This window comes from Halichoeres trimaculatus, unplaced genomic scaffold (assembly GCF_033239565.1).
Source record: "Halichoeres trimaculatus isolate MK-OKI-2021-1 unplaced genomic scaffold, fHalTri1.1 fHalTri1_scaffold_14, whole genome shotgun sequence".
Taxonomy (NCBI): domain Eukaryota; kingdom Metazoa; phylum Chordata; class Actinopteri; order Labriformes; family Labridae; genus Halichoeres; species Halichoeres trimaculatus.
The window spans coordinates 25,440,894-25,467,904 of record NW_027437192.1 but is presented as its reverse complement, the minus strand read 5'-3'; the positions used below and the strand labels follow the sequence as shown (position 1 = coordinate 25,467,904).

The window sequence follows — 27,011 nt, the reverse complement described above, 5'->3', positions numbered from 1 at the left end:
CAGGAAAGTTGGTTCATGGGACTTTTTTAATAAAGAAGGATGTTAAATAAATATCTAATCACAGTTTGCATTGACAGAGGACATTCTGCAGGACTAACTAAACAGCCTACTGAGAGTATGAATTTCTTGTTAGACTGGTTTTATCATCATCACGAGAAACATGTTTTTAAATGACTGGATTAGATTTTCCAGTTCAATATTTATCTTAGTCTGTTAGTCTGTCAGATATCAGAAGGCAATATCTGTGTCAAAATGGTAATAATGAGTTATTGATCTTCTAAACAAAACTGAACTAAACTAAACAAAAACCTAAAGGAATAAGGTGTAACTGTCATACCTTCTGTAATATTTAAAGCAACAGAGATACTCACTATGCAGTAATTTAATTTTAGACATCATACATCAGTGGTCTTCAGACTGACTGATATTCTGCAAATAACTCACATCAGCTCATGCATCAGACTATAAACTAAGAGTCTTAAACATAGGTTCTAACACAGCTACAGATGAAAAAGAAGAAGTAAAGATAAATACGTATCAATCTGGTCAACACACTTGCAGTAACCTTAGTTTTTAACAAATTGAAGAGTAAGATTGTTTGTGTACAATTTGAAAGAAAAATTTTCTGTATTCTTTTTTGAACATACCAATTTGTTTTCATTTGTTTGTTATGGAAACATTGAGTTGATGATACTAATTGAAGTATCTCAAGTAGTTCCCACAGCGCAGGCAGCTGTTTATTCTTGATACTGGTCAAAACAAGGAGCTGAGAGAGCTTGTTTGCAGGAGGAGCTTTATGGTGAGACAGATCTTTGCTGTTTGTTATAGTTTCTCTAGCATTTCAAATCTCTTGCTAATAGTCTTGTTACATACTGTACAGTGTCTAAGTTTATTCCAAGAAATTTCTAAAGAATGACCAATGTTATAACGTTTTGACCCTATTATCATCAGGTATTGTTATTGATTGATTTACAGGAATAACTTTAGATCCTTTCATGTACCTGAAATAGAAAATTAGTGTTGCAATTTCCATAACAGAACTGTGGGATTTATTTATCCAGTGAAAATATAGAAGGAACTTGACCCTATAAACAAATAGAAAAACATAAACAGATTAAAAACAAAACAGATGTTATAAAATTCCCCCGGGCAGCACAAAGAGCGCGGTTTCAGAGAGGATGGACTTTGATTAACAAATCTAATTATTTTGTCAAATCTAAAGCAGTTTGTTCCAGATTTAAAGCCAGCCTCTCAAATGTTTTTGCATTGCTCCATCTTTTGACCATGGCTGCACATTATGGAAGAAAGAGTGGTGGAGCCTTGGACAGAGTGGCTTTCCAGAGCACTATGCTGTCACAATGAGTTTTAATTTAAAAACTTCATCTACTCACCATTTTACTCTTTTACGCAGTATGGCACAGCTGGCATGTCTACTCTGTATTCATGTCTGAAACCTTTTTAAGAAATCATAGTGATCTTATCCCTTTATTCAAAGTAAACACATCCTTTGGTTCTTATTTGAGATAGCATTCAAAAGAACAAACCAGTGCACATCTGAGGGCTTGTATATTTGGCATAGTGTGGCACATTTATTGCTTTGTTATGTTATGCAACAATAAAAACATTGTTCATATACAAGAATACAGAAGTATAAATATAGAATATTTGTACTACAGGGTCTTTAAGTTTGACTCTAATACACAAAGACACACTAAACAAAAAGGCATTCATTTAACGCTACAATGACCACATCAGTGGCTAGACTGCACTCAGACACACATTTACTCAATATTTACAGATCCAAATGGAAGACCATTGTTGTCTCAAAGTTTCAGTCACATCTGAAGAAAGTCTCTTCTTTAGTTTAGTGCTCAAAGTGCAGATTACACTCTTTTTTTTTTCCTTCTGAACTACTTTCTCACAACCACAACCACAGACTCCACATCCTACATTTCATTCAAACACCAGTTAAAGTGTTAGGGGAGGAGCTCAGTGATCAAAACAGAATGAGACATGATCTCACATCCTGCCGTTTTTTTCTTTTCAGGAGCTGACCCACATCTGGAGATTCATTTCCAGAATGCAGGTTAAATTTTCACAGTAATACAAAACATCTCTCACTGATGCCAATAATTAACATCAAATCGTTAACTGACGCATCACAAAAAAAAAGCTGAAGAGTAGCTACACCATTGTTAGGAAAACGGACAATCTTGATATGCAACATGTTTTTATGGCACAATACTGTCTAACTTGTTTTCTGTCTTCAAATGGAGAAGGTTAATTTAGATTAATGACATTTATCATTAAGAAGGTTGTGGATTTGTGGGAAATGAAGTTTTAAATAGCACCACCACAACTGACACCAATACTCCCGTACCTGCACACGTTTGTTTAACATACACAAGTTCATAGTTAACTTTTTCAATGATAACATGAGTATCCATAATACACTTCCTGTGTAACACCTATTATTTGACACAATTTGATGTTCAGACGATATGGAGATAAAAGGTTGCAGCTCTTCTTTCTTCACTCCTGCTCCATGTTTTGTGCCACAGGTCAGTTTGAGGCTTGAAGCTGCACATGGTGAGAGTTTAAGGTCGGACTAATGCTCTTCAGACACTGTTCAACAACAGGATGGTTGTGGCGGGGCTTGAAGAGGAAATTTCAGAGTCCATGTAAGGGAGGTCTGGGCTGTCTTGTTCATCCCCAGAGTCCTCATCTTGTTTCTGTGATACAGTCAAAGTTAGCTTGTTCAGACCAGCTTCTAGTGTGGCCTCAGCTCCTTCTGCTCTGTCACCTACAACAAACACAGAGAAAAGCAACGGTGAGTTAACATGGGTGTTAAAAGTACAGGATGCACAAATAATTAACTAAACTGACAGAAACTCAGCCTAAAAAGTAGTAACTTTCTATAAAAGACAGTCTCACTAGAGGTTTTAGCTTGTGAACTTTGTATTTGAACTTGGCGAGAGCCCAGCATCTGTACATGTGGACTATGGTTTAACAGCCAAGCTAACTTATTGCCTACCTCTGTATTTTCTTTCACCACAACAGTTTTTGTTTATAATTATCAAAACTGTAAAATTGTGCAATCCATAATAGATACATTAAAACTGAATATATGAAACTTAATTAAATTTAAAACACTTTGAGCAGATACAACTCTACTAAGATTTAGATCAACATTCATTCATTCATTCATTTCCCGAACCCCTTATCCTGTTCAAGGTCGCGGCTGGCTGGAGCCTATCCCAGCTGTCATTGGGTGAGAGGCGGGGTACACCCTGGACTGGTCACCAGTCAATCGCAGAGACAGTTTTCCAAACCAGACAAACTACATGTGAATGTAGTATGTAGTAGGCACTACATACGACCTACTGTTTTTGCTTGTAGTCTGAAGTATGACTGAGCTGTTGGGTTTGTTTTGTAGTATACTATTCTGGTTTCAAGTCTCTGAAGGTGGAGCTACAGATGATGTTGGGTTTTTTGCCTTTAATATAAATATACAAAACAAGCAACTGGCAGATCTTGGCATTTGGTTATTTTGTTAATCATATCAAACAGAATCATCATTCTTGATTTCTAATCTAACCTAATTCTAACCAAAAGTTATATCGTTAACTGAAAATAAATCTGGAAGGGATTTTTATTTTTTACAGCTGATGAAAACCACTTCTATATGGATATGGTTTAAAACATGAGTGGTTTATATGGGCTAATAAATATGTAGAAGTAAACACCTCTTTTACGACTGGAAGTAAAAAGATTTACGGGTGTTTCTTTGCATCACTTCACTTTTGTCTTATGGACCGTTGTTAGTGTTGTGCTGTAATTATATTGCTGTTTAATTCCAGTAGATGGCAGTAATTCACCAAAACCTGCCACCACATACTTAAATAGAGTTAGCGCTGTGCATTGTGGGAAACAGTATGCCAAGTAGACTAGACTATTGAATACTGAGAATTTTTCCTTGATTGGTAGGACATCCAGGGATTTTTAGTATACTGCAGATTTTGCAAGTTTTTGCATACTGACTACTACTACTGGATTTCAGCCAAAATAGTAGGCGCTGCTAGTGTAGTAGGAGGTTTGGAAAACAGCCATAGACAACCATTCACACACTCACACCTAGGGACAACTTAGAGTGACCAATTAACCTGGTGAGCATGTTTTTGGACTGTGGGAGGAAGCCCAAGTACCTGGAGAGAACCCACGCATGCACAGGGAGAACATGCAAACTCCACACAGCTGCTGCACTAACTGTTGCACCACTGTGCAGCCTTAGACCAACATACATTCTGTATTTTTTTTAACAAAAATAGATTCAGATGTTGGAAATCTTAGCTATAGTAAGAAGTTGTAAAAAACAACCGTAGAAAGCAGACTTACTAAAGACTCACTCACAGTATCTACATTCACTACCTGATCAGCCAATCACAAGTGAGCAGAGCACTGAGGTAAAACTGACCCTGCTTTGTTCTTATTTCAAAACATCATGAAAGTCCACCAATACCATATTCTTGTGTGTAGTTTTTGATTATTTTGTAGTTTTATTGGTACCTCTGTAATTTTTTTGGTCTTAGTGTATATCAGCAAGAGGCAGTGACTTCCTTAAGCCTTGTTATAACCTCACAGTTGCCAGGTTTGACATAAAACCTATGCACAGAAATAAAGGAAGACCTGTTTTAATGATCATTTACTAAAAGTGTTATAAAATAAAGTTCTGATTTGGTATAAAGCATCTCTATTTGACAAATAAATAACAGTGTACTATTCACTCCCTGAGAGCAATAATATTTTAACTTACTACTAATCCAGATTTATGGAGCACATATTTATGAGTATTTTAGCTGGCTGTTTCCCCTCATTTAAATGTAAACAGGTTAAAACACGTGGGACTATATGTTTTAACTGGCAGCTTACAAACATTATAAACCATTTCAACACAGAGGATGGAGGGTATCATCAAAAGTATTAACACACCACAATGTGACACACACCTCTCTCCTGGTCGCAGTCTGGAGAGGAAGCTCCACTGCACTGGCTACGAGGGCCCAGGAGAGGTGACGTATTCCCAGAATCACACAACAGGTCTGGGTCATGAGAGCCACAGGGGTTCACTGACTCCAGGCCACTGGGACAGGAGGTGGAGAGGACAGAGGATGAGGGAGGGGAGGAAAGGTACGAGCCTGGTGCATAGAGTGAGGAGGAGGGGTAAGGGCAGGGCATGTCCAGGGGAGATGTGACGGTCATGGAGGGATGGGAGGAGGACGTGGAGGGTGAGGAAGGCACAGCTCGTGGAGAGGAGGTGGAGTGAGTGTCGGTGTCTTCTTCTGAGCTGCTATTGGGACTGCCCTCTTCGTCAATAGAGACGGACACCACTGTAACACACATACACACATTAAGCACGCAGACGCTTGGATGCTCTGACGAAACAAACAAAAAACTTACAATGTGGATGACGGGGATGATTCTACAGACTTTAAATGTACTCACTGGACAGACCGTCTGACTCCATCTTAAAGTTGGCGATGTCCTCATTGTCTCCATCTCCTTCAGCACCAACACCCTGTCCTCTGGTCCCCATGGCGAGAGACCGTCGCTGGGCATGGATCTCTTCAGAGATGCTCTCCAGGTTGCGTAGTGCGGAGCGATATTCTGCTTTGGCTACTACAAGTTTGGCCTGGCGCTCGTCCACAAGGCGTTTGAGTTGCTACAAAATTACAAACACAGTCACATAGTAAACACACAAAACTATACGCAAATATGTTTACATTTTCCTGTTAAATCTCTGTGAATAAGTGTAAAATTTTGTTCCAAGAAACTTCTCTTTGAAATTTTACTTGCTGTATCAGACACCATTGTCACCCACTCAAATCAACAAGTCCTTATTTTTTAATATTATAAACTGAGACTAATTTATTGAGACTTGTCAGGTCAATGGGGCTTATATTAAGAGTAACCGAACAAATACAGTTGATATGATGTGAGTTTTTCTGTCAATTCTCGAGACTGTGCTATATTTTTATTTACTAAGATAAATACATGTTTAGGATTTATAGGAGCTAAATGCTTACATAAATAGACTCATAATAACAATGCTTAAATGCAGGTTTTCAGTCAGTCCTAAGTTGGGATAGACCGATTGACGGCCGGGCTGATTATCAGGGTCGATATTTGGTATTTTGAGGCATATCGGCATCAGCCTTTTTTTTAATCTCACGGCAGATAAGAAACAAATTTGAAACTGTGTTGCTGCAGCTCTGATGCAGTCACTACTCAGTCCCCAGCACTGTCCCACCCACAGTACCATCTGATTGGTTACAAGCAGAGCCATGGCTTGGGAAACAGCCAATCAGCAGTGCAGTTATTACAGTTATTGCAGTTACATTGAAATTTTGGAAAACTTTATTTGCTGTAGAAAACTTTAGCTATTTATTTTTTTATTTTTTCATTTAACTTTATAAAACATGTTTCTAAGCCTGGGATCTATTTAATAAACATGTGCTTGAAAGTATTTGAATGCAATTAAGTTTTGGAGTTTGTATTATTCAAAATTTTGACACCAATATTTTCACTTTGACTGCAAATTACTATCAGCTTTAAATCGACTCCAAATAATCGGTATCGGCCCTGAAAAACTTATATCGGTCTATCTCTAGTCCTAAGTGGTTTAACATGTTAGCATACCATTAGCTTAATAACCCTTAAGAAAGCACATCTGAAGCTTATTTAATGCTAATATGATCTGCATGCATGTAAGCCACTTCCAATGTTGACCAAATGATGATACTAGATAGACAGCTGACAGAGTTTAACAACCTCATCACAGTACAGAGTTATCAAATCTGAATGTCAGTAAATATCAGTCTACACCTGGAGGCAGTGTGTGTTCAAATGCATGAACTACTGAGCTTCACCTTAAATAAACCAAGGGAAAATTTTCCAGCACATTTAATGAGGTGTTTGACTAAGTGTTGACAGTAAATCTGATGTATTGAGGCAACAAAAGAAAACTCTGGGCTTTACTGACTAAGAAAACTAGTTCTACAGCTCCCAGAGTAAGCTAGCAGGGTCTACATGAACCAGGATGCACTGTGAGCACATGCCACCACCCTGTGCTACTTTTTTCAGTTGTAGCCTGGCTCAACTTAAAAAGCTCAGCTTAAAGGATTCTTTAAACAAACTGTTACATCTTTATATCCTTATCCAGATCAGGCCCTGCACCAATGTTTGGGATGCCCTTTTTGCTGCTGGGGGTGTAGTCTTTTGCAGGACATGTCTAAGGTGAAATAGTTTAAAGGGTTTTCAAGCCATGCTATGGGTTTGCATTGCTCAGTGTAAGAAACACAGAAAACATCTGCAATATCTGCAGGACTTTTTACACTGTGAGCCTGACTCCAGTAGATAGACATAAGAATGAAAATCAGTCAAAAACACCCCTGAAGTGAAATAGCTAAAAGCCGACCAGCATACATACCTCAAGCTGTAGGTAATACTTTGCTTTCAGTTCAAAGTACGGCCTGCAGAGAGAGACAAAGAAGAACAACTGAGAGTTGGAGGGAAAAACTTTTCTCTCTGTCACAAGAAGAATAACACTCCTCTGTGAGCAGTCACATTCCTTGGCTCTTACACAGGGAGCACACCCCAACATTGCAAAATCCACACATGAAACATCTGGACTGCATCAGATGACATGAATGTAGCCCCACTTTCTCAAGCTGACACACTGAGAGGCCTGAGCAGGGGAAAGAAAAAGAAATATCCAGGGGAAGGAGGAGAGCACAAACCTGGATTTGTTGATGGTGCGCTTTAGTTTCTTCTCGAGCTGCTTCATGTGGCTGATACAGGAGTTGTAGTTCGCTGCTGTTTTTCTGTGCTCTGCTTCGCTGCGGGTTCTGGCCTGCTCTGCCTCCATCACCTAAAAACCATTTGGAAAACTTCATTAAACTGAGGAAAAAGATTGCAACTCCCAGAGCAATCTCACTGCCTTTGTCTGTTTTTACTTTTTCTACCATCTGCCACTTCCCACTCAATAACTTGAGTATATTTCAGCTCTCTTGCATCATGTATGTACCCTCTGTGTGGCATGATTGAGCATCTCCTGCCAGGCGGAGTCAAACTGGCGACTGTCCTCCTCCAGCAGCCTCTCCTCAGCCAGGGCGATGGTCTCTTTGGCGGCTCGAAGTATCTCAACCGCCCTCTGGAACTCCTGGGTGGCTTTCTGGGCCTCAATCTGCGCCTGTGGTTCAGAGAGATGACTCATTACAGCAGTGAACATGCAAGTGCCACATTAAAATGAAACCTTTAGCAATAAATGATGGATGTTAAAAGATCCGCTTTAAAGCAAACACAACCTTATTCATCTTCGTTTAGTGTTTGTCCTCACATAATTCCTCCATGTCTGTGTGAATTTCTGAGCTACGTTTCCTCCAGGGAAACCATGGCTGATTCTTCCTGACAGCCAACACACACACATACAAACACACCCTCATAGAAAGACAACCGTTTCTTGATTTAATAAACAAACAGAAGCTTTGTCACCAAACAAATCTGACACACTGTCAGTGGGCTCTTCCTTCCTACTGTCACAGTCAATAGGAGGATTATTCCCATCATGCTGGAAATATTTGCACCCACTCTCTCCACTCCGACTGGCGTGACTTAAAGGTCAGAAGATTGGCTGGGCACCAAGCACAAGCAATCACAGAAACTACAATTAGATTTCCTAGAACATGAATTACCTATTAAACTGTTTTTTAATTGAAATACTTTTGAGAACGTGATTAAATTTAGCACAACTCAAACGTCAACGTCTTCTACTCGTTGTGAGGGATACACCATAACTGCTAACTTTGTCAGTTTTGAAAAGTAAAATATCTAAGGCATAAAAACAAAACTTAAAGACAGCAGAGGAGCTGAGACTGTGGGAAAGACACATATTACAAATATGTTGATATATGAGAAATTGATTAAACACTGTTGTCCTTAGAGTTGGTATAAAATATTTTCCACCTATTCATATGAGAGGACTGTGAAAATGTCTTCAAAAAGTAATCGTGTCTCTTTCTCAAAACTTTAACCATTAACCTTCACGAATCACAATCACTTCATGAGAAGACAAAGAAAATAATTTGTTATAACTTTATAGACAATAGTGTAAATTGATAAAGGTGTTACTTTCTGGATTTGTCTTCTTACTTACTACTTATGCCTACTCCATCTCAACCGTCTTATGGTCACACATCTGTGGTGAGTTACACTCCACGTTATCAGGCAGATCATTTTACTTGTGTCAGAGCTGCTCAGAGTTATGCAACAACATGCCGTCCTGCCGACACTTTACCTCTGCTGCTTTAACAGCTTTATGGGACCAGAGTACATTTTGTACAGTTCGATGGGACACATTTCCTTTAGAGTGGAGGGGAATCAGCTGTTGTAAATGCTGTGTGACCCTTTGACATTTTATAACGCTCCCTGTAAGTCTGTCAGTACGTCTCTGTTTTAGCTGTATTGTTAGTGCTGGCCGTGCTCGACAGTAAAAACAAACTTTCTGGTCTGGTACATTATTCTGGAGCATTTGAATAGATTATTGTGACATTGTTGCACCTAAATCGGCATTTTTAGACATGAATTGGTCCTGTGTGTTCATGTTTTAACCCTTTCACGACTTCATATGTGAATTGTCTGGACTCCAAATGCACTTCTTCAGCAGTGTTTGCAAAGTGAGTACAGCAAAGAGGAAAAAAAAACTCTGCCCATGTGTTAGCGTGTTTTTTTTTTCAGTCTTTTTTTACATTTACATTTGCTCCGCTCTAAGCTGGCTGAAATGATGTTTCAGTAAAATTTACACATTTCCCATTCATTTAGGATGTTTCCTGGCATTGGAAATCATCAGAGCGTATTCGGTATGAAGGGCAGTGAAAATACGATTGATGTAAAATAAAAAAGTGGTCTCATGTCTTACTCTACCCCAGCTTAAGGGTATACTGAGACAGACCCATAGACTGTATAAAACATGGACGTAGTCTCACCAGTCTGTTTCTGAAACAGAAAATGAATCACATCGGCTATAGCAGCCATATTGGTAGTGGCAAGGGCTTCGCCTACAACCATAGGGCGCCTGTACGTCACGTGACCCTCAGCTGTGCCTCTTATTGGGGGAGCTCGCGATCTTAATATCATCTGAACGGCCGAGTTAGAAAAAAATCCACCCCCCGTACAGTGGGTGCTGGTAGTAAAATTAGTGACTCAGACAGGAGAGGTTTTTTGAACCAGGCTGTAAATAGGTTAATTTCTGCTTTGAAAACGCCTTTTTTGGCTTGGTGTGTTCCTTTGTACAGACAGTGGCAACAAATTTCCTGTAGAGGACAATAAAAATGTATCACACCTGTGGACCATTTTCTCAATCACAAGCTAACAATGGCCCAAAGAACTCCCCAACTGTAGTTTTATTGAAGGCTGGAGCCCTTTCCAGGGATGTTGCCTCTGGAGTTCGGACAGAGAGATGGAGATGTGCTAAGAAGCTGCCAAACCAATCTCTACCTACAGTTGACAATTCATTACTATAAGTTTTAGGTTTGTGGCAACATCAGTTGGTCTTAGTTGACCTAAAGAATTATCTGATCACTGTCTCACTTTACCCCACTGCCACAATTTTTTAAAAAAACAACCTCTCCTAGCAATTCAGACTGATCTACAGCTAGCATCACCACATGGTTTTATATGTTGACAGTTCATCAACACATATGATATAAGTTTTTTCTATGAGTTTTCTCTCATGATTCCCTCTCCTTCATGGCCAAGGGGAAATGTAAGGGGCTTGAAAACATAATGGTCAGATGACCACAAATATGATCTGTTGCCAGGATACAGGGGGTGTCTCACATTAGCCACTGTCTCACATTGCCCCGTTCTCCCCTATTCATAAATATTTACATCTGAACTATGAGTTTTTGACAACTAATCATCCTGTGAATTGTTGGGTAAGGGTTGCACAAAAAAGAAACTTTCTTTATACTGCACAGAGGTTAGCACGTGCTAATACTTTAGCATTTAGTCATGTACTGTAAGCATGTGTTCATTGATGAGTAGGCTACCCAGTTAGTGAGCAATACACTAAGCTATAAAAATGTGTTGTTTTTACCACGGTTTATGTCAGATAGCTAAAGGGAATGTGTCACAGTGCTGGGTGGAAACTTTCTGTGTGCTCACTGCAACCAGCAGCACCTTTACATTAACAGCTTTGACACGACCGACTGACTCCTAAAGGTTGGTGTAGTTCTCTCAGCTGTTACACTCATTTTCTCACCCCCCCCCCCCCCCCCCCCCCCTTACATTAACCCCTGCAACATGATCCCCTGCCCCCGTCAGCCATGTTTATGATAAAAGGTCACAGAGTGACGTCAGCAGCAGAGGTCTGCATCTCCTCTCTCGTATCGTGGACACCTGAGAGCTGGCATCTTCTGTGTCAGTGTTGTTGTGATATCTGAGTGCTGCCTTGGTTAGATATGATATCAAGGTTTGTGGCGCTCGCTCTGAGATACAGAGGAAAGAGGATAACAGTCGCCCTGCGTCTAATCTGTTAGTTTGACCAGCGAAGACGAATCCCTCCTCTTTGTCACTCATCTGACCCATTTCCCAGGCCCGGAGATGAGAGGGAGTGCAGAGCTAACAGAAGGAGGATGATGGATATTTGATGAGGAAAACAAAACATGGGTGAGGAGAAGAGAAAATATTGTTAGTGTCATCCATCAGTGGTTGTTTTCTTTAAGAGGGCACAGAAAGTGCTTCTTTTGACTCAAGCTTCCTGATCACAGCAACATCATACTTCCTGTCACATGCAGAGTAGGTGTTTGTTCATAGTGTTGACAGTGCAAAGCTGACAAGTCACAGTGATGATAAAAAACATGCAAAGTATCAAAATAAATAAAAAAGTGAATAACAAAGGAATAAATGCAAATTTTGAGCGCCTTAGTGAGAGTGAGCACTGAAAGTGGAGGATGCAGGTTGTCTGCTGTGCACAGGACTGCATGCAGGCTGTATGTTGTATTGTTCCCAGTTTTTCATATGATGTCATGAAGCCAACAAGATCTGACTCTCTCTAGCAAACAAGATGATGATTCTGGTCTGAAACACAATGACGAGCTGTCATCTCAGACCTGCATGATGCTTGCTCACTTCATCTGACTTCACACTGGTGTGTCAGAGTCTGTCACGCCGCCTGACGCCTTCGTCTCTCCACACTCATCCCATTTAAAGATTGTCTTGAGGGTGACGAGGTAGACGGATGTGACTTAACAGGCAGGGTTGGGAGAGGCACAAGGAGACAGACAGACAGACAGCCAGACGGGCAGCCATGCAGAAGAGAATGCTGGGTAAAAAGACAAAGGATTGGACAGTAGAGGCAAATTCCTATACACCCCCATCCAGACTGCTGGAATGTAGAGGGAAACATGGGGGGCTGAGACAGGGTTTATGGGTGGGGGTAGGTGATGTACAGTGTGTGTGTGTGTGTGTATGTGAGAGAGATCTGTTGGGGTCACTGAGGCTAAGCATTTGAGTCCCTTTAAAGTAGGTCATGTATTAAATATTAAATATACATCTATAAATCATTACCAGACAATAAGCTAGTTTAACCCGAGGACTTTGTCGGCTTTTCAGTGCAGAAAACCCCTGATCTCACAAACACACACACACACACACACAGAAACACAAGAGCTTCAGATCCTTTCTCGTGAACTCAGGTCCTATCAAACTCAAACCTCCATAATCCCTGACTCTCACGTGTCGCCGTCAGCAGAAGCCACTGGCAGGTACAGCAGTTTGTCATAATGTGACAGAGATAAGCCGGGACACATACAGGACACACACACACACACACACACACTTGCATATATATACACACTCTATTTCAGCCTGACAGCTCAGCTCTTGCACACAAATGTCAGCCTTCTGATGAATGACTCCTAAGCTTCTTGATTATTGGCCAAGAGTAAGGAGCGTTGGACTCCTGAGCTGCTATCCAATCAGACCAGAGCCTCAGCGCGCTGACGAAACAGACAGTAAAGGACATGACCCATTTGAGAGGGGACAGACCAGTTTAGTGCAGCAAGCCTTAACTTGAAATCACAGAGGGAAACACAACAAAGTTTCTGCATGATGATTACAAGTGTCGCTCCCACTCTGTCTCCTTCCCACTTTAAATTCTGGGCTTGTATGTGTCTCAGTTAGGATACAGAAGTTAGACTCAGTGTAAAAATAGACATCACGTGACACAGCTCCCTTTAAGTAGATATAAGCTGAGCTCTTTAAACTTCTCTTGGCTAAGCCTCAGTGAGCATGCCCTCACAATCACTCTGCAGACCTCAGAGTCCCTCCAGCTTATTCTCTGTTTGTTTATGTGTGTGCATGTGTGTGTATGAGTGCATGTGTGTGTGTGTGCGTTACTGTACCTGTCTTGCTACTTTACGGGCTTCCCAATACGGTTTGGAGTCGTCCACAGCTCGCCCGATTCTTTTCACTTGCTCATCCAACTTCACTGTTGCTTCCACCAGTACTGCACGAAACCGCTGGCGGCAGTCCTAAACACACAAACACACACAGACACACACAAACACAAACACACACAGATATTATGGATTAATCCATTTAAGTAACCTTTGGTCATCGCAAACTTTTAATTGTACAGCTAAATTTTGAAAACTGGAAGAATTATTTGGAAAAATTGGGATGTTTCTTTGTTGTTAGCCATGCTAGCAGTTTGCCAGTCTGTTTGATGATCCTGGTCCAGATTTTTTTTTTTTAACATTCATGATGGTCCCAAGAAGATTAATGTGACTTTCCCATCCACATCTATGAATTCTTGCTCTAGCACAACTGACTGAGCTGAATGCTAATTTCCTAACATGAACACTCCAAAAAAGCTTTAACACAATTCAAACACTGTCAATTTATGTGTAAAAGATGATTGAAAATATCATTGAACATCACCATGTCAACAAACTGTACATTTACTGTATGTGTGACAATAACACGTTAAGTGTCAGCTCATCTTTAACGCTCTTGAGAGGAATCATGTAAATTTTGCATCCGATGCGGATGATTTTTTTCCTATGTTTGAAAATAAGTAGGGATGGGTTACTTAGTATTCACAATTAGGAATTGGTTACTTTAAAGGTACCGACCAAATTCTGTCAAAAGTACCGGGCACTGACTCACATAAAATCAAACGGTATCATATTTAGGTACCTAAATGCATCCTTGTCACTGTGAGGGAGTGAAAGAGTAGGTGATTTTCCATGCTGTACATGGTTATATATTGAAGAATAAATATGTTTCATTAAAAACATATATATTTTATTATTAAAAAACTGATGTTTTTACCACATAAACACACAAAAAAGTACCAAAAATTGGTACCGTTGAGTACTGATACTGGTTGCTAGGTACCAGGCATCGGTACCATAACTTTTCAAATGTGAAAGGTACCCATCCCTAAAAATAAGTAATTCTTGACTGAAGATCTTATACTGCTAATGCAGTCAATGCTCATCACTTGCTCTGGCATCCACCAACCCACAGTTGAGAAAAAGTTACTTTTCTTCGTAGCAGTCGTATTTTACGGTTATAAAGAGAGTTCGATGCACTTCTATATTTCTTGGTATGTTTTTCTTTATTGGAGGTGTGGTGTTCCATTTATATTACGTCATTCTGAATAGAATTTTGCACTTAAAGCATTATGTTTTTTTAAGGAAACAAATGAAGAAGAACAGAAGTGAGGATGGAAGAAATTAAATTTTGAAAGAATTTTACGTTCTCAGCTTGAATGCTGACATGCAGACAGACGATTTATAGACGTTTATTGAAAGGTTAAAGACACAAAACTTAGAAAATGGATTAATGGGTTTAGTTTCAATCATTTCTTTCCCACAGTGCTGTGCTGTACGGCTCATGCTCTCCTGCTTGCTGGACTTAATTTGACCCAGTGCCTTGAAATTTGCTCCTCTAATTCAAGTCATCACTCAGCAATCACCACAAATACAGACCAATGCACACACAGCAGCTGACAGTCAGCTTCGTTTTCTATTTTTTCTTTCTCTCTGTTTACGTTGCCTGTTGCTTTAAGGGGAAAATGTTTCTTTGGTGGGAATTGTTTTGAAGTTATGAGTAAAAGTTCAGTTTTTGAGCAATTCAGCGTATAACCCCATCATGGCGGAGGACTTCTCCTCAAATAAATCTGTCATCATCTCAACTCTTCAGCAAGTTTACTAAGACAGGTCATTTGTGTGTAATGAGCGTATTTAGTCTGCTGTGTTTGTGAATGAGTTTGTCTCTTTGCTTGTCTTTTCTCTACAAAGGGAAGTGTCGATCGAAAGGCGGCAGCACCTGCATCCTCTTCCTAAAGCTTACGCCGAAATACAACAAATGGTAAAAGAAGGAAAACGGAGAGGGCGCTACAGGAAGCAAACTTCCTATGACATCACAGTGTTTCTTGTCTTCCTGTTCCTGCACGCAGATAGTGACACAGCATGTAAGCTTGGACACAACTATCCTGGTCGCAACAACACTCAGTCTGACTGTGCCAAACATTAAACTCTACATCTCCTGGACACAAGAGAGATGTATGCTGCTGTTTGTTGACAGTGTAGAGCGCCTCATATGAGCACAAAGTTAAAGCTCACTGCCTGGGCTTTCCATGAATCCTCTGACTCTCCCCACATCGTCCTTAATCAACTCCAGGCCCTGCAGGAAAAACAGCCTGTGGCCTGCCAGGGGCACCATTTACATTCCTCAGTTCCCTACTTTTACACCGCCTCACTTTGCTTTGCATTCCTCATCTTCCTCTTTTACCCCTTCATGAGACTATGTATATTTATATCAGTGTCTGTACTTAAACATTTATTTCTCAAAATAACCACCGGCAATGGAAAGCATGCATTTTCCAAAGCAGGCAATGGGCTGTTAATGTCCTCAAAACAAATCTAAAGAATCTTTAAGAAACCATTTTCAGCTAAAATCAATCAGTTGAGTAAAATCTTAAGATGCTTTTCACATTGAGGCGTGTTTGCGTAAATCCTGCCTCCTCCTTCGTCTGCCTCTCTGTTGTTATAATTATTCCAGAGCTGGTTTGTGGTGGAGAGACCTACTTTCAGGAAAACTGTTGCCTGCATCAGGAAAGTGTTTTTACTTCTGCTGAACAGTAACCCCTTCAGTACACGTTTAACCCATGAGAAAACACTACCCTCCATGTTTCTGTTGTTAATTTTACTGCCTTTTTCCTCTTTAAATCATTGGGTGTGTTTTAAAGGACGGCTCAGTAAGCTGAAGGAAACAATGAGAACACTTGGGATTCAGAGCGCTCATTCACATATTACATAAAATTACAGATGTGCCTCTTGGAGCAACAAGTTTCAGGCACCCCAGCCTTGATGGATGGTAGTGACAGCTGCAGCTTCATTTTTTCCAGATTCCTTTAGAGGCAGCTCCCACACACTTTACATTTCCATCCTTTAAAGCATTCCATGTGAATGGTTTCTGTACAAGGGTTGCTTGGCAAATTCCCCAAACCCGTAAAACAGTGCAGTGAATAAGATTTATTTTCCCACAGCACTAGAAGGATTCAGACTTTTTAAAGACAAACACTTGAAATTCTAAGTCTCACATTAAGGCACAGTCTCCTCGAGATGGTTGTTTGTCCGGCTCAGCTAAGTCTGGATGTGTTTACTCCAGCAGGGAGAGGCGGTAATGACCATAGCAGTGTTGATGGTTGGTGTGTTTCGTCTTACCTCCAGCTCACTCTCCCAGCGGTTGATGTCATCTGTGGACTGGTTTAACTTCTCCAGCTCTCCCTGTTGACACAAAACATGGGCAGACATGAGGAGACAGAGGGAGAGACGAGAGGAGAGGGGAGTTAAACTGTGTGACTTCTGTTAACCAGATTACTGAGAATTCAGCCATCAGTGTGTGTGTGTGTGTGTGTGTATGTGTGTGTGTGTGTGTGTGTGTGTGTGTGTGTGTGTGTGTGTGTGTGTGTGTGTGCCATGAGAAAGCTTTAAAGGGACTGATACTTCAAAATCTATTAGATCAGCACATTGTATTGTTTGACTGGAGAGTGACCAATGATTGATCTAAATTGACATATCGTTCCTGCAGCAGTAACAGTAAATTAATATTTGTTTTAACTTAAGAGCTGTTTTTATTGTTTCTCCCATTTTCATCTCAATGTCACTTTCACTAATGACAACATATGGGTCTAAAGTGATAAAAAAGAATCTCACCTGAATTCTTGGATCCACCTCCTCTTCCTCCTCAGCACACTGAGACTCTCCTTCATTGTTATTCCCATTTTGCAAAGGGTCCATTTTCAGGATTTCTTCAGATTTACTGGAAAAAGAAATGACGAGTCCTCACTGCCAACAAAGCCCGACCCCAGGGTGCTGGACAGCTGGGGTGTCCAGCAGTGATCTGCCCTGTCTAACCTTTACGCAGAGCACGGAGCATGCTTCAAGCTGGGAAAGGGTTTAAAGAAACAGGACAGTCCTCTGTCTGCAGAGGAGCGCGTCTGGACGCTTTGAGGTCCTGCACACACTGTGGAGGATCATAACCTCAGGGAGCGAGGACGAGCTGTGGGAGGGAAAGTGTTAAAGTCAAGTCAATAACCAAACGACTGCTTCCTGACAAGACTTTCAGGATAAAAGTCTGACCAGGTCTAGTCTCAAAGTCTCACAGGCAGACCCTAGGAGGAGTCCAGCATAGTATGATCTGCTGAGCTACAGGAGTGATGGGTTATAAAATGAGCACTAGAGTTTAAAATGAGGCCGTAAAGAGTGGTTCTCTCACCATTCCTAAACAGATGACACTCCAGGAATCATATCAGGAATACTCACATGAACTCTGAAAGATACAAGCAGAGGCGAGCACTTCATTCACTGTGTGAGAAATCTGCCCAGAACAAACGATCGACACAAAGTGAGTTTCCGTCATGAGTTTTAATATGAGACTTTTGCTTAATTGTGATTATATAATTATGATTATACATGTGATCTCTACAATGACAAACAGATATTGAGTTTTATGACTTAATTTCTGACCTGCTGTTGTCAACATAAAGCGCAGGTTTTACCCAACGATCTGATAACCAAACCTTACACCTCCAGTAAAAATAGCCCATGCTTTTACTTCCTTGACTACATCGGTTTTCCGGTGTTTTTAAACCTGGCTATTGTGAGCTTGACGCAGTTACAGCCTGAAACTGTAGGACGGTTTGGCTCGCCCTCTGGTGGTGAGAACTCAAGGGAGGAGAGGGTCAAATTAGAGGCATGACAATGTCAGACAGACAGCAGACTGAATTCCTGTAAACGCAAATAAAGAGTGGACCAGTGGATCACATTGAGGTGACTGCAGGAAGTTTGAAGAAATAGAGTCAGAGTCAATAAACATTATTCAAGTATTCATTTTCAAACTTACAATAATAATAATAATAATAAGTATTATTATTATTATTATTATTATTATTATTATTATTATTATTATTATTTCATTATTATTGTTATTATTTTTATTATTATTATTTTATTATCTTTATTATTATCATTATTATTAATGTATTTATTTATTCGATTTCTGAGGGGGGGTTTTGTCTTTTTTTTTTTTTTTTTTAGATTACTTAATTTTGTTTTACCTTAATTTACTTTTTGGTTAATTTCTAATGACTCAAATGTGAAAAAATTAAGGCCTTTATTTTCTAGTTCAGTGATATTGTTTTTCCCTCTGCAGTCAGTCCTCATAGAAAGCCCACAGAATATTGACTGTATTTCCTACACTTGATCCCTTTACTCCATTGTAGATCTACATACTATAGCACTGGCTCATTTCCCTAAGGTTCAGTTAATCCTCTTTTGCGCATGATATCAAAATGGTACAGTAAGCTATTTTATATTTGGGAGTGGGCCTATAGCGCCTCGCATATGGACGGCTGCCCGGCTCCACTGTTCGTCATCGCGTTTTTTCCAGCGTCCTCCTGCGTATGCATGTATGCGACCGACGGCTTGATTTCATAACGTGGTGAGGAAGAGAGGAATGGGGTTTTGAGCACGGATGAGCACCAGACCCGGTACACTCTATGCACCAGCAGTGTTATCTGTGTTCCCGGGCCATGCACACGGTGCTTTAGAGGAGATGCGGTAGTGGAGGCTGCTGATGCTGCTGTCCGATCAGCTGTTTTTTGCGTCTTGAGCATCATCGCCGTGACGGCCAGAGAGATCCAGATCAAGCTCCGGAGCCAGGGACACCGCATACCGGATCACGCAGGATGGAGTTCAAGCATCTGGTGGAGGCGGCGGAGAAGTGGTGTTCCGGTAACCCGTTCGACCTCATCTTCGCCGAGGAGGACGACGAGAGGCGGCTGGACTTTTACGCAGAGCCCGGCGTCTCCTTCTACGTACTGTGTCCTGGCGGCACCGACAGTTTTGTAAGTGAGCCACTGCAGGGCCTCAAGCGTTCTGTGTTCGTGTTTATGTGTGTGTGTGTTCTCGTAGGTGTGTCGAGGCTGGGCAGGAGGTGGGGTTGTCCCGGTTGGTCCCAGCTGATGGACACCGAGGAGGAGAAGGAGGGGGAGAGGGAGGGGGGCTTTGGGCGAAGAATGGGGGATGATGTCATTTTAATTTGTATCCACACCCCGCACCCTCTCACTGTCTGTCGATGCTGTTTTTCATCTATCATAATCAAATGCGATAACCCTCTGAACCCCACACCACCACCAAACCAGGTTACCACAACACAAGGCCTGCAACTTTCAAAATAAAAGCGCTACGGTAAACCACGATACATGGGAAATCTACGCAATAAATTAAAACCAAGTAATGCCTTCCTATGCGTTATGTAGCTAATAATATAATTATTTTTTTAAAATGTCACTTTTAATACACTATTCTAATTTTAGCTAAAAACGATTATGCTTGCATTTACAAAGCTCTAACTTGGATTTTCAAGAGTTATATTCCCTCAGTTACATTATGTCTTTACAAATTATAACATTTTTTTATAATCTGAATCCAAAATTTCACAACTGAACCCTAATTTAATTTTCTAAATAGAAAATCAACTTTTTAAATTATATCATAAAACTGCATAGTTACAGCAGTATAAGGGTTTTAAATGCTGTGGGAGTTTCTGTAACTGTGAAATAAGATCAGCAGAAGTTGATGAACTCTTGCAAACTATAAAAGGAGCATCACAGTGTGAGCTCAGTGTCTTCTCTGCTGCAGCTCTAATCATAAGCAGATTGTTGTATCCCAGTTCTCTGTCCTATAGCACTGTGATGCAGATGGAGGGGTGTTTCAAGCCCTAAATCGCCTGAGGCCAGGCCCACCCAGCTCCCTCCTCCGGCTCAGTGACACAGGCTAACAGGGCGGGGAGCAGATGGAGATGACCCAGGAGCCAGAGCGTCTGTAAAGTCAATAACAGATTATGTCACACTGAGCGTGCCTGTGCTATGTGTTTGCAGGAATTGGCTGGTCCATCCCACAGACTGCAGAGCAGTGCTGATAGGGGATTTCTGTAGCTGCAGATGAAAAATAGACACTTAAAAATCCAACCCCTGCAAAGTGAAACTGGCTCATTAAGATCATCATTACAGGGAGGAAAACATGGAGTTACATAAGACAGATGTAGATGCATAAATTTCTCATGGTGTTGGCTCTTAGCTGTTTCTTCCTTACAACCCTCATCATTTGTCCTGCTGCTGAATCTAATGCATGTCAGTCACTTCTGGGAACACACACACATACATGCACACAAATACACTCATTGTAAGACACACACACACTCTATGCCTCTCATTCTCTCCCACTCTTTCTCTCTGTGTCCACAAGAGTCTGAAGATCGACTTAGTTTTTCTTGATCTTTTCTGTTATCAGTATATCTTACTCAATCTTTCTCTTAGCTCCCTCTGTATGACCCTCTTTCTCACACACACACTGGAGCAGGCTTCCCCTGTTTATCTCCTTGCCCCCCTCATATCTATGGACCATTGCTGTATCTTATCACTAGAGGGTGCTGTGGGATGGGCTCCAAAATGCTGCATCCACACTTCACTGTTTCCACCTCTTTAATTTGCCCTCAGGGTAAGTTTCCAGTTTTTTAGTCGCACCGATCATGTGACACAGTGTCTAACAGCTGAAAAACAAGAGTTACTGGATTTTCTCTGTGAGATCTGCTGAAGGATGAGGTTTTGGCAGCGTAGCGGAGGCACACCCTCATGTGAGTCCATCCATCAGTGTCAGACAGGAACAAGCATCCCTCAGCAGTCACAGCATGAGGGCTCGGTATCAGGTCTGTCTACAGCACTGTGGAAAATGTCTGCACAGGATGATGCACATGACCGTCCCGTGACTCCAAAAAGTTCAGATACACAACATTTTCAACAAAAGCAGATCTAGGAATCTACTTTCCAAAAATCAAACGATTTACCCACCATTCATGAATTCAACCTTGATTTAATATAACAACAAAAGTTTTAATTCACCTGCAGTTTTAGGCAAGACCTTTTTAATGCTTACTTCCATTTAATCTCAACAAAAGTCTCTTTATCACTTAATATGAAGAGGTAAAGGTATACACTATACTCGTTTTATTTTGAAGGAGCCAGTGTTGGTTCAACAATGAGCAAAAGTGACATAAAAAGATCTCCTCTCTGGAGCGCAGATGGCCTCGTGGTCTAGGTTGTGCTCCATGAAGTTTGCCCTTGTGCTGGTGGCTTGGGTTCAAATCCAACCAGTGGCCTTTCTCCCATGTGTCACTCACTTGCACCCTGTTTCCTGCTCTATCCACTGTCGTCTCCCGTCCCATTAAAAATAAAAGAGCCAAAAATTAAATTAAAAGAGAAAAACATCCCATTCAAATATACAGAAAAGGAACAGATAGAAAATAAAGTAGCAATACCTCAAAGAAAAGCACAAATAGTGGCTTAACAACTCTGTGAATCACAAGATTAGATTCATCCTCATTGGATTAGTATGACTGATATTAACGGTAACTGCAGGTTCAGTCGGTCTGTAACCATTATCTACAGGAACCTTTGTGACCGCGGAGCTTAGAAACTTCCAGTAGGATGTATATTTAGCAACATGCATTGATGGGATGTTAAAGCTTGAAGAAAGGGAGAGACAGCGAGGAGTGAGGGACCCAATCTAGTCGATGATTTAACAGGAGATAGGCCTCATAAAGCAGGGCTCTGCCTCCTGTACCACTCTTTGAGACCATATAAACACAAACACATCTGCATTCAGTGTTTTAAAGTCTTTATAGTGCACTAAGGGCTTATTATAAGTCTGTGGTTGTGTCTAAAAAGAATAGCAGTACTCCAGCTTGGAGGTAAGAGATGGATTACTTTTTCTGAAACAGAATGTGCCCGTTATTTGCAAGTTACGTGGGTGAAAAATAGGCTTCTTGAATTTTTTGTATGTGGGAGTTGAAGAACACATCCTGATCAAATATAACTCCCAGATTCCTTACAGTAGTGCTGGATGCCAGGATGATGCAATCTAGGGCAGCTGTATTATTAGATAACAAGTCTTTTATGTGTTGAGGCCGGGTTAGACTTTAGTTCTGTTTCAGGTGACCAGCAGAGTCACTGAGCATGTAGGTCTTTATGTCTTTAAGGTATGCTTCAAGTTTCAAGAATTATCATTATTTTTAACTTTGGAACTGAACATATTGAATTAAAAGTACCCCTAAATTGTTTTAGAAGTAAAAGTTAAGCTCTGTAAATCTAATTCCAGATGATGATGCAAGCGCCCTGTTTTCCTCTGGGTAATCCTGCGCTATTACCCAGATGCCCCTGATGACTTGACTTCCTTAAATTAAGCCTGAAACCACGGCCATTTCACTGCAATTAAACATCACTTACAGTCAGTGAAGGGGGATTTTAGTGCAGCTTATCTCACTCCTGAACTTTGAGGGAGCCGGCAACATGCACCAATGAGGAAGTCGGTTTTATCAGATTGTATCCAGGAGTCATGGACATTACACTGAACACAGCTTTGTCTGCCAGGAGTTTACATACATGTGAGCCCTGAGAGTGTTCAGTATTTGGAACAAAAATAGATAAAATGAGATGTTGATACATTTCATGTAACAACTTAAAAAAACAAAACAAAACATGGCTCATGTCAAGGCTGGTAGATTCATAGAAGCTTGAGATTTGATGATATTCTATCATAAGTTGCATTGCCTAAAATCATTATACCATTTTCTGTGTTTGATGCATGTCCTTGGTTAAAGGTGTTTTTGCCTGGTTTACTACTCTGCTCCAGATTTAATGTGCACCATAGCTTGTGGGGCAGCTCTACTCACTAAGAAGGCTAAAAAAAGCGAAAACAACAGTATTTAATGAGTTTGTTGAAACTCCTGTGAGGAGTTTTTCGTTGCTCATAAAACAGCTTGAAGTGAATATTCATCTCTCTTTATGACCAGTGAAAGTAAACACAATAACCAGTGTAAAGATCGACCTTTAACGTGTTATCTTTGTTGTCTGAAACTATCAGTGTGGGTAGGTGTCGGAAGGAGTGGTAGACTGCACGCCCCCTGAAACTGCCTTTTATTTTTTACATTTTCCACCGCAAAGGTTAAAATAACAGTGCAAACACATGTGCTGGACAACATCAGGAAAGGGTAAATGCACCACTTTGTCCACAAGGATTGGGTGCCAAAATCAACACGGAACAAAAGTTTGTTCCAGGAACTTCAAGGAAAAATATTTTCTGTCTTTGAAGATACTTTCATTTTTATTCACATGAAGTGTAACAAACTTTTTCTGGAAAAGCATGTTTTTTTGTATTTTAAGCTGAGGTATCTCCAAAGTGAACCCTACTTGCATTAATATTTGCTCATCTTTGTTGTATGAACCTGTTTTGTCTCTTTGTCTGCAGCACGTGTGGAGTGAGAGTGAGGACTGCCTTCCCTTCCTGCAGCTGGCCCAGGACTACATCTCCTCCTGCGGGAAGAAGACTCTGCTAGAGGTGCTGGAAAAGGTCTTCACATCCTTCAGGCCTGTAAGGACACAGGAGTGTGGAGCCACACTCTCATTATTAACACAGTGCATCATCATTATCATCATCATTGTCCACCTCTGCTTCTTGTTTTTTGTTCTGTTGCTGTCCTGATACATTCTGTTCTCTTTGGTACGGACAAACGCTGAACTCCACCCAGAGCAGTGAGATTATGATACTGCTTTACTCATGGAGGATAATGCAAAACAGATGTAGGAAGACAGACAAGAGCCGAAGTATATGAACACTGAACCTCAAACTGAAAAGCTCATTTACATGTGTCTCTTACAGCTAAGTATTATGCTAGTTGGTTTATAGGAATAACTTGATTTTTTTTTAAAAAGTTTAAGAGTTTATTTAGAAATTAAATGCAGTGTATGACCATGAAACTATCTTTATCATTTGATTCAAAGATTCTATCAACCAGTCCCAAGTACAAACGTTATAAATTCTAACATCTAAGTTATAATCCTCTCTTTAGTCTAAGTTTGAGTACGCATAAGGACTGAAAACAAGAGGAAACGGCTAGCTGTTAGCCGTTAGCTAAAAGACTTTAGTATCCACTCTTCTTAAACCCACTGATTGTAGTGTTATATCTCTATAGCAGGAGCTTCCTGGGGAACAGGACAACCAGGAAGTAACTCCACTCAGCCAATAAAAACAGTCTGCTCCATTTACCTTCATAAAACCACAACGTGTCATGTCTTCACTTTGGTTTCATGGCTGATTAAACAAACAAGATACAAGTTGCTCATTAGAGAGGTGAATAAGTGCAGGTTCACATTAAGCTGAGCTAAGCTGGCTGTTTTCTTCATTTCCTGTCCCAGACTGAGATTAACTGCTTGGTCACTCTAAAGAATATAAGAGGTATAGTTTGTTTGAAGAAAAAAGGGGTTTTCTTTTAATGTGGCTGTTTTGAGATGATAAGAGGATTATATTTGGGTGTTTTAAGGGGTTGTTGTTTTGTTGGGTGTGATTATCTGTACACTTATATTGAGAAATTCTTAAAAAATATACTTAAGGTAAAATTACAGATAAAGTGCAAAAGAGAAAGCAGTGGTTTGGGTAGATGAGCTGCTTTTTAGAACAGTTTATGTTTCTACACAGTTAACAGGGACACAGTAGCGTAGTCATGATCATTATTACCTGTGTATTCACACCTCTGGATAAAGTGTGTGTAACAGAAAAGATTAAGCCAATATTTATGGGATGTCTGAGACCATGCTCCACCTGGTACTGAATGTTTGTTTAGTAATAAACAACGCTCCATTAAACTGCCATCGTACAACACAGGGAGAATTTGTTTTTGTGTAAACACTGACATACTAACATAACAACCTCTGACACAACCCTCTTCTTCTTCTTCTTTTTCGAGCAGCTGCTGGGTCTGCCAGACATAGAGGACGACAGTTTCGAGCATTACCACGCTGACATGGAGGGAGAACCAGGGCCAGACCACCAGCAGATGGGGGTCAGCCAGCAGTGATGATCCCCGAGATGAGGCCTGCAGCTGGGGCAGAGCTGCTCTGAGCCTCCACTCATCCGTCCAAACACTCAACAACATGCTCTTATCAAAACACACACAGACATACTTACTTACAGCCAACTTGCTAAAAATGCACCACCATGTTCTTGAATGTCTCAGTGGCTTTGCTTCCCAAAGAGTGCACTCTGTTGCACTGTTTTGACCCTCTCAACAACAAAACACACACACACAACTACACACACATTGGGGCTACGTGAGCAGCAGCCATGTACAACGCAAGTAACGTAATGATTCACTGTCTGGTTAGTTAAAGTTCCACAGCACAGCAATATTACATGGGCCTCAGCTGGCTTTGTTATGCAGAGATACAGTCAGATGTTACCGCAGTACACACACATCTCCCCCATGGCTTCAGCGATGAATGAGACGGATAACCTACTTTCTCTGCCTGCCTGTTAACACGGAGGATACATGAGAGCTAGATGAAAGTTATATGGGTGAAAACTGACAGTTTGTGGCTGCGTGAGGCAAAGGGAGAGACGCAGGTGAACAGAGGGGGGAGGAAATGGGTAGAGCGGTATCATTTTCCACCTCATGGAGGGAAAGATGGCGGGGAAGAAGAAGAAGAAGTGGTTCTCAAATTATACCATTTAAAAAGCAGTTAAAATGCAGTAGTTGTATAGGTTTCAATCAAAAGTATTTTACACACTGGCGCTTTACTTTTAAAACAAAGTGAGCAGCTTTACAGTAGCATGGATCCTTTCGGAGGTGTTTTTCTTAAATTTTCAAGGCAGTACACCTCAAAGCCACATTTAAATCAGTGTTGCTATCATATGACCATCACAACAAAGGCCCATGCTGCAGTTTAAGCCCTTTTTTGGGTGTCTCATTGTCACATGACACCCTAGTTCTTCTATCTTGTAGTCTTCCTTCCTGGCTGTTGGTGGTTCACAGTTTTTCGCTCTCCCTTCTCAGCACAATCTGATGAGAAATCTTCCTAAAGCTAGCCAAACCTCTTTTGCGTGTGTTGTTATGATTTCATAGCTTCTTGCGAGGTTTCTCTTAACCATGAATTTATCAAGTGCACACCCAAACCTCTGAGTGGTATCACAGGAAAGAGAATATATTTGACAGCTGCCCTCTGCCTACCCTGTAATCTTTAATCTCACGGTGTGTTGTTGTATGTCACATCCAGTGCACTGCTATGCTTTAGCCCCCGCTGCTGTCACCCACTCGATCCACATGCAAGACTGTTTCAGAGGTTCCTAGCTCGTTTACTTTGGCTTGTAAATGTTTTTCTTTATTGCCTATTTGAATGTTTATCATGCAGTGTATCTTCTGTTTGTCCTCCGATGTGTGTGGAATTGTTCAATAAACGTGTGAACAGAGTGATCCACGAGCGTGTTTTCCTTTGGCCTGGAGTTAATAGGACACAGAGCGCCAAACATGGAGGGCTTTTCATATCACAC

At 40.8% G+C, this 27,011-nt stretch overlaps 2 protein-coding genes across 2 annotated transcripts; one reads left to right on the top strand and one right to left on the bottom strand.

Annotated features, from left to right (window-relative positions):
* Positions 1 to 1,024: 1,024 nt before the first annotated feature.
* On the bottom strand, positions 1,025 to 17,883 carry LOC141802970 (SH3 domain-binding protein 5-like). Its single transcript, XM_074686808.1, has 9 exons — positions 17,286 to 17,883; positions 16,794 to 16,856; positions 13,461 to 13,589; positions 8,084 to 8,248; positions 7,797 to 7,927; positions 7,487 to 7,529; positions 5,503 to 5,719; positions 5,007 to 5,387; positions 1,025 to 2,803 (listed from the first exon to the last, which is right to left on the bottom strand). The coding sequence occupies exons 1-9, from the start codon at positions 17,367 to 17,369 to the stop codon at positions 2,619 to 2,621; spliced, it is 1,398 nt and encodes a 465-aa protein (XP_074542909.1). The 5' UTR covers positions 17,370 to 17,883; the 3' UTR covers positions 1,025 to 2,618.
* A 1,127-nt stretch (positions 17,884 to 19,010) lies between these two features.
* Positions 19,011 to 25,641, top strand: mturn (maturin, neural progenitor differentiation regulator homolog (Xenopus)). Its single transcript, XM_074686152.1, has 3 exons — positions 19,011 to 19,477; positions 23,937 to 24,059; positions 25,435 to 25,641. The coding sequence occupies exons 1-3, from the start codon at positions 19,319 to 19,321 to the stop codon at positions 25,540 to 25,542; spliced, it is 390 nt and encodes a 129-aa protein (XP_074542253.1). The 5' UTR covers positions 19,011 to 19,318; the 3' UTR covers positions 25,543 to 25,641.
* Positions 25,642 to 27,011: the final 1,370 nt, after the last annotated feature.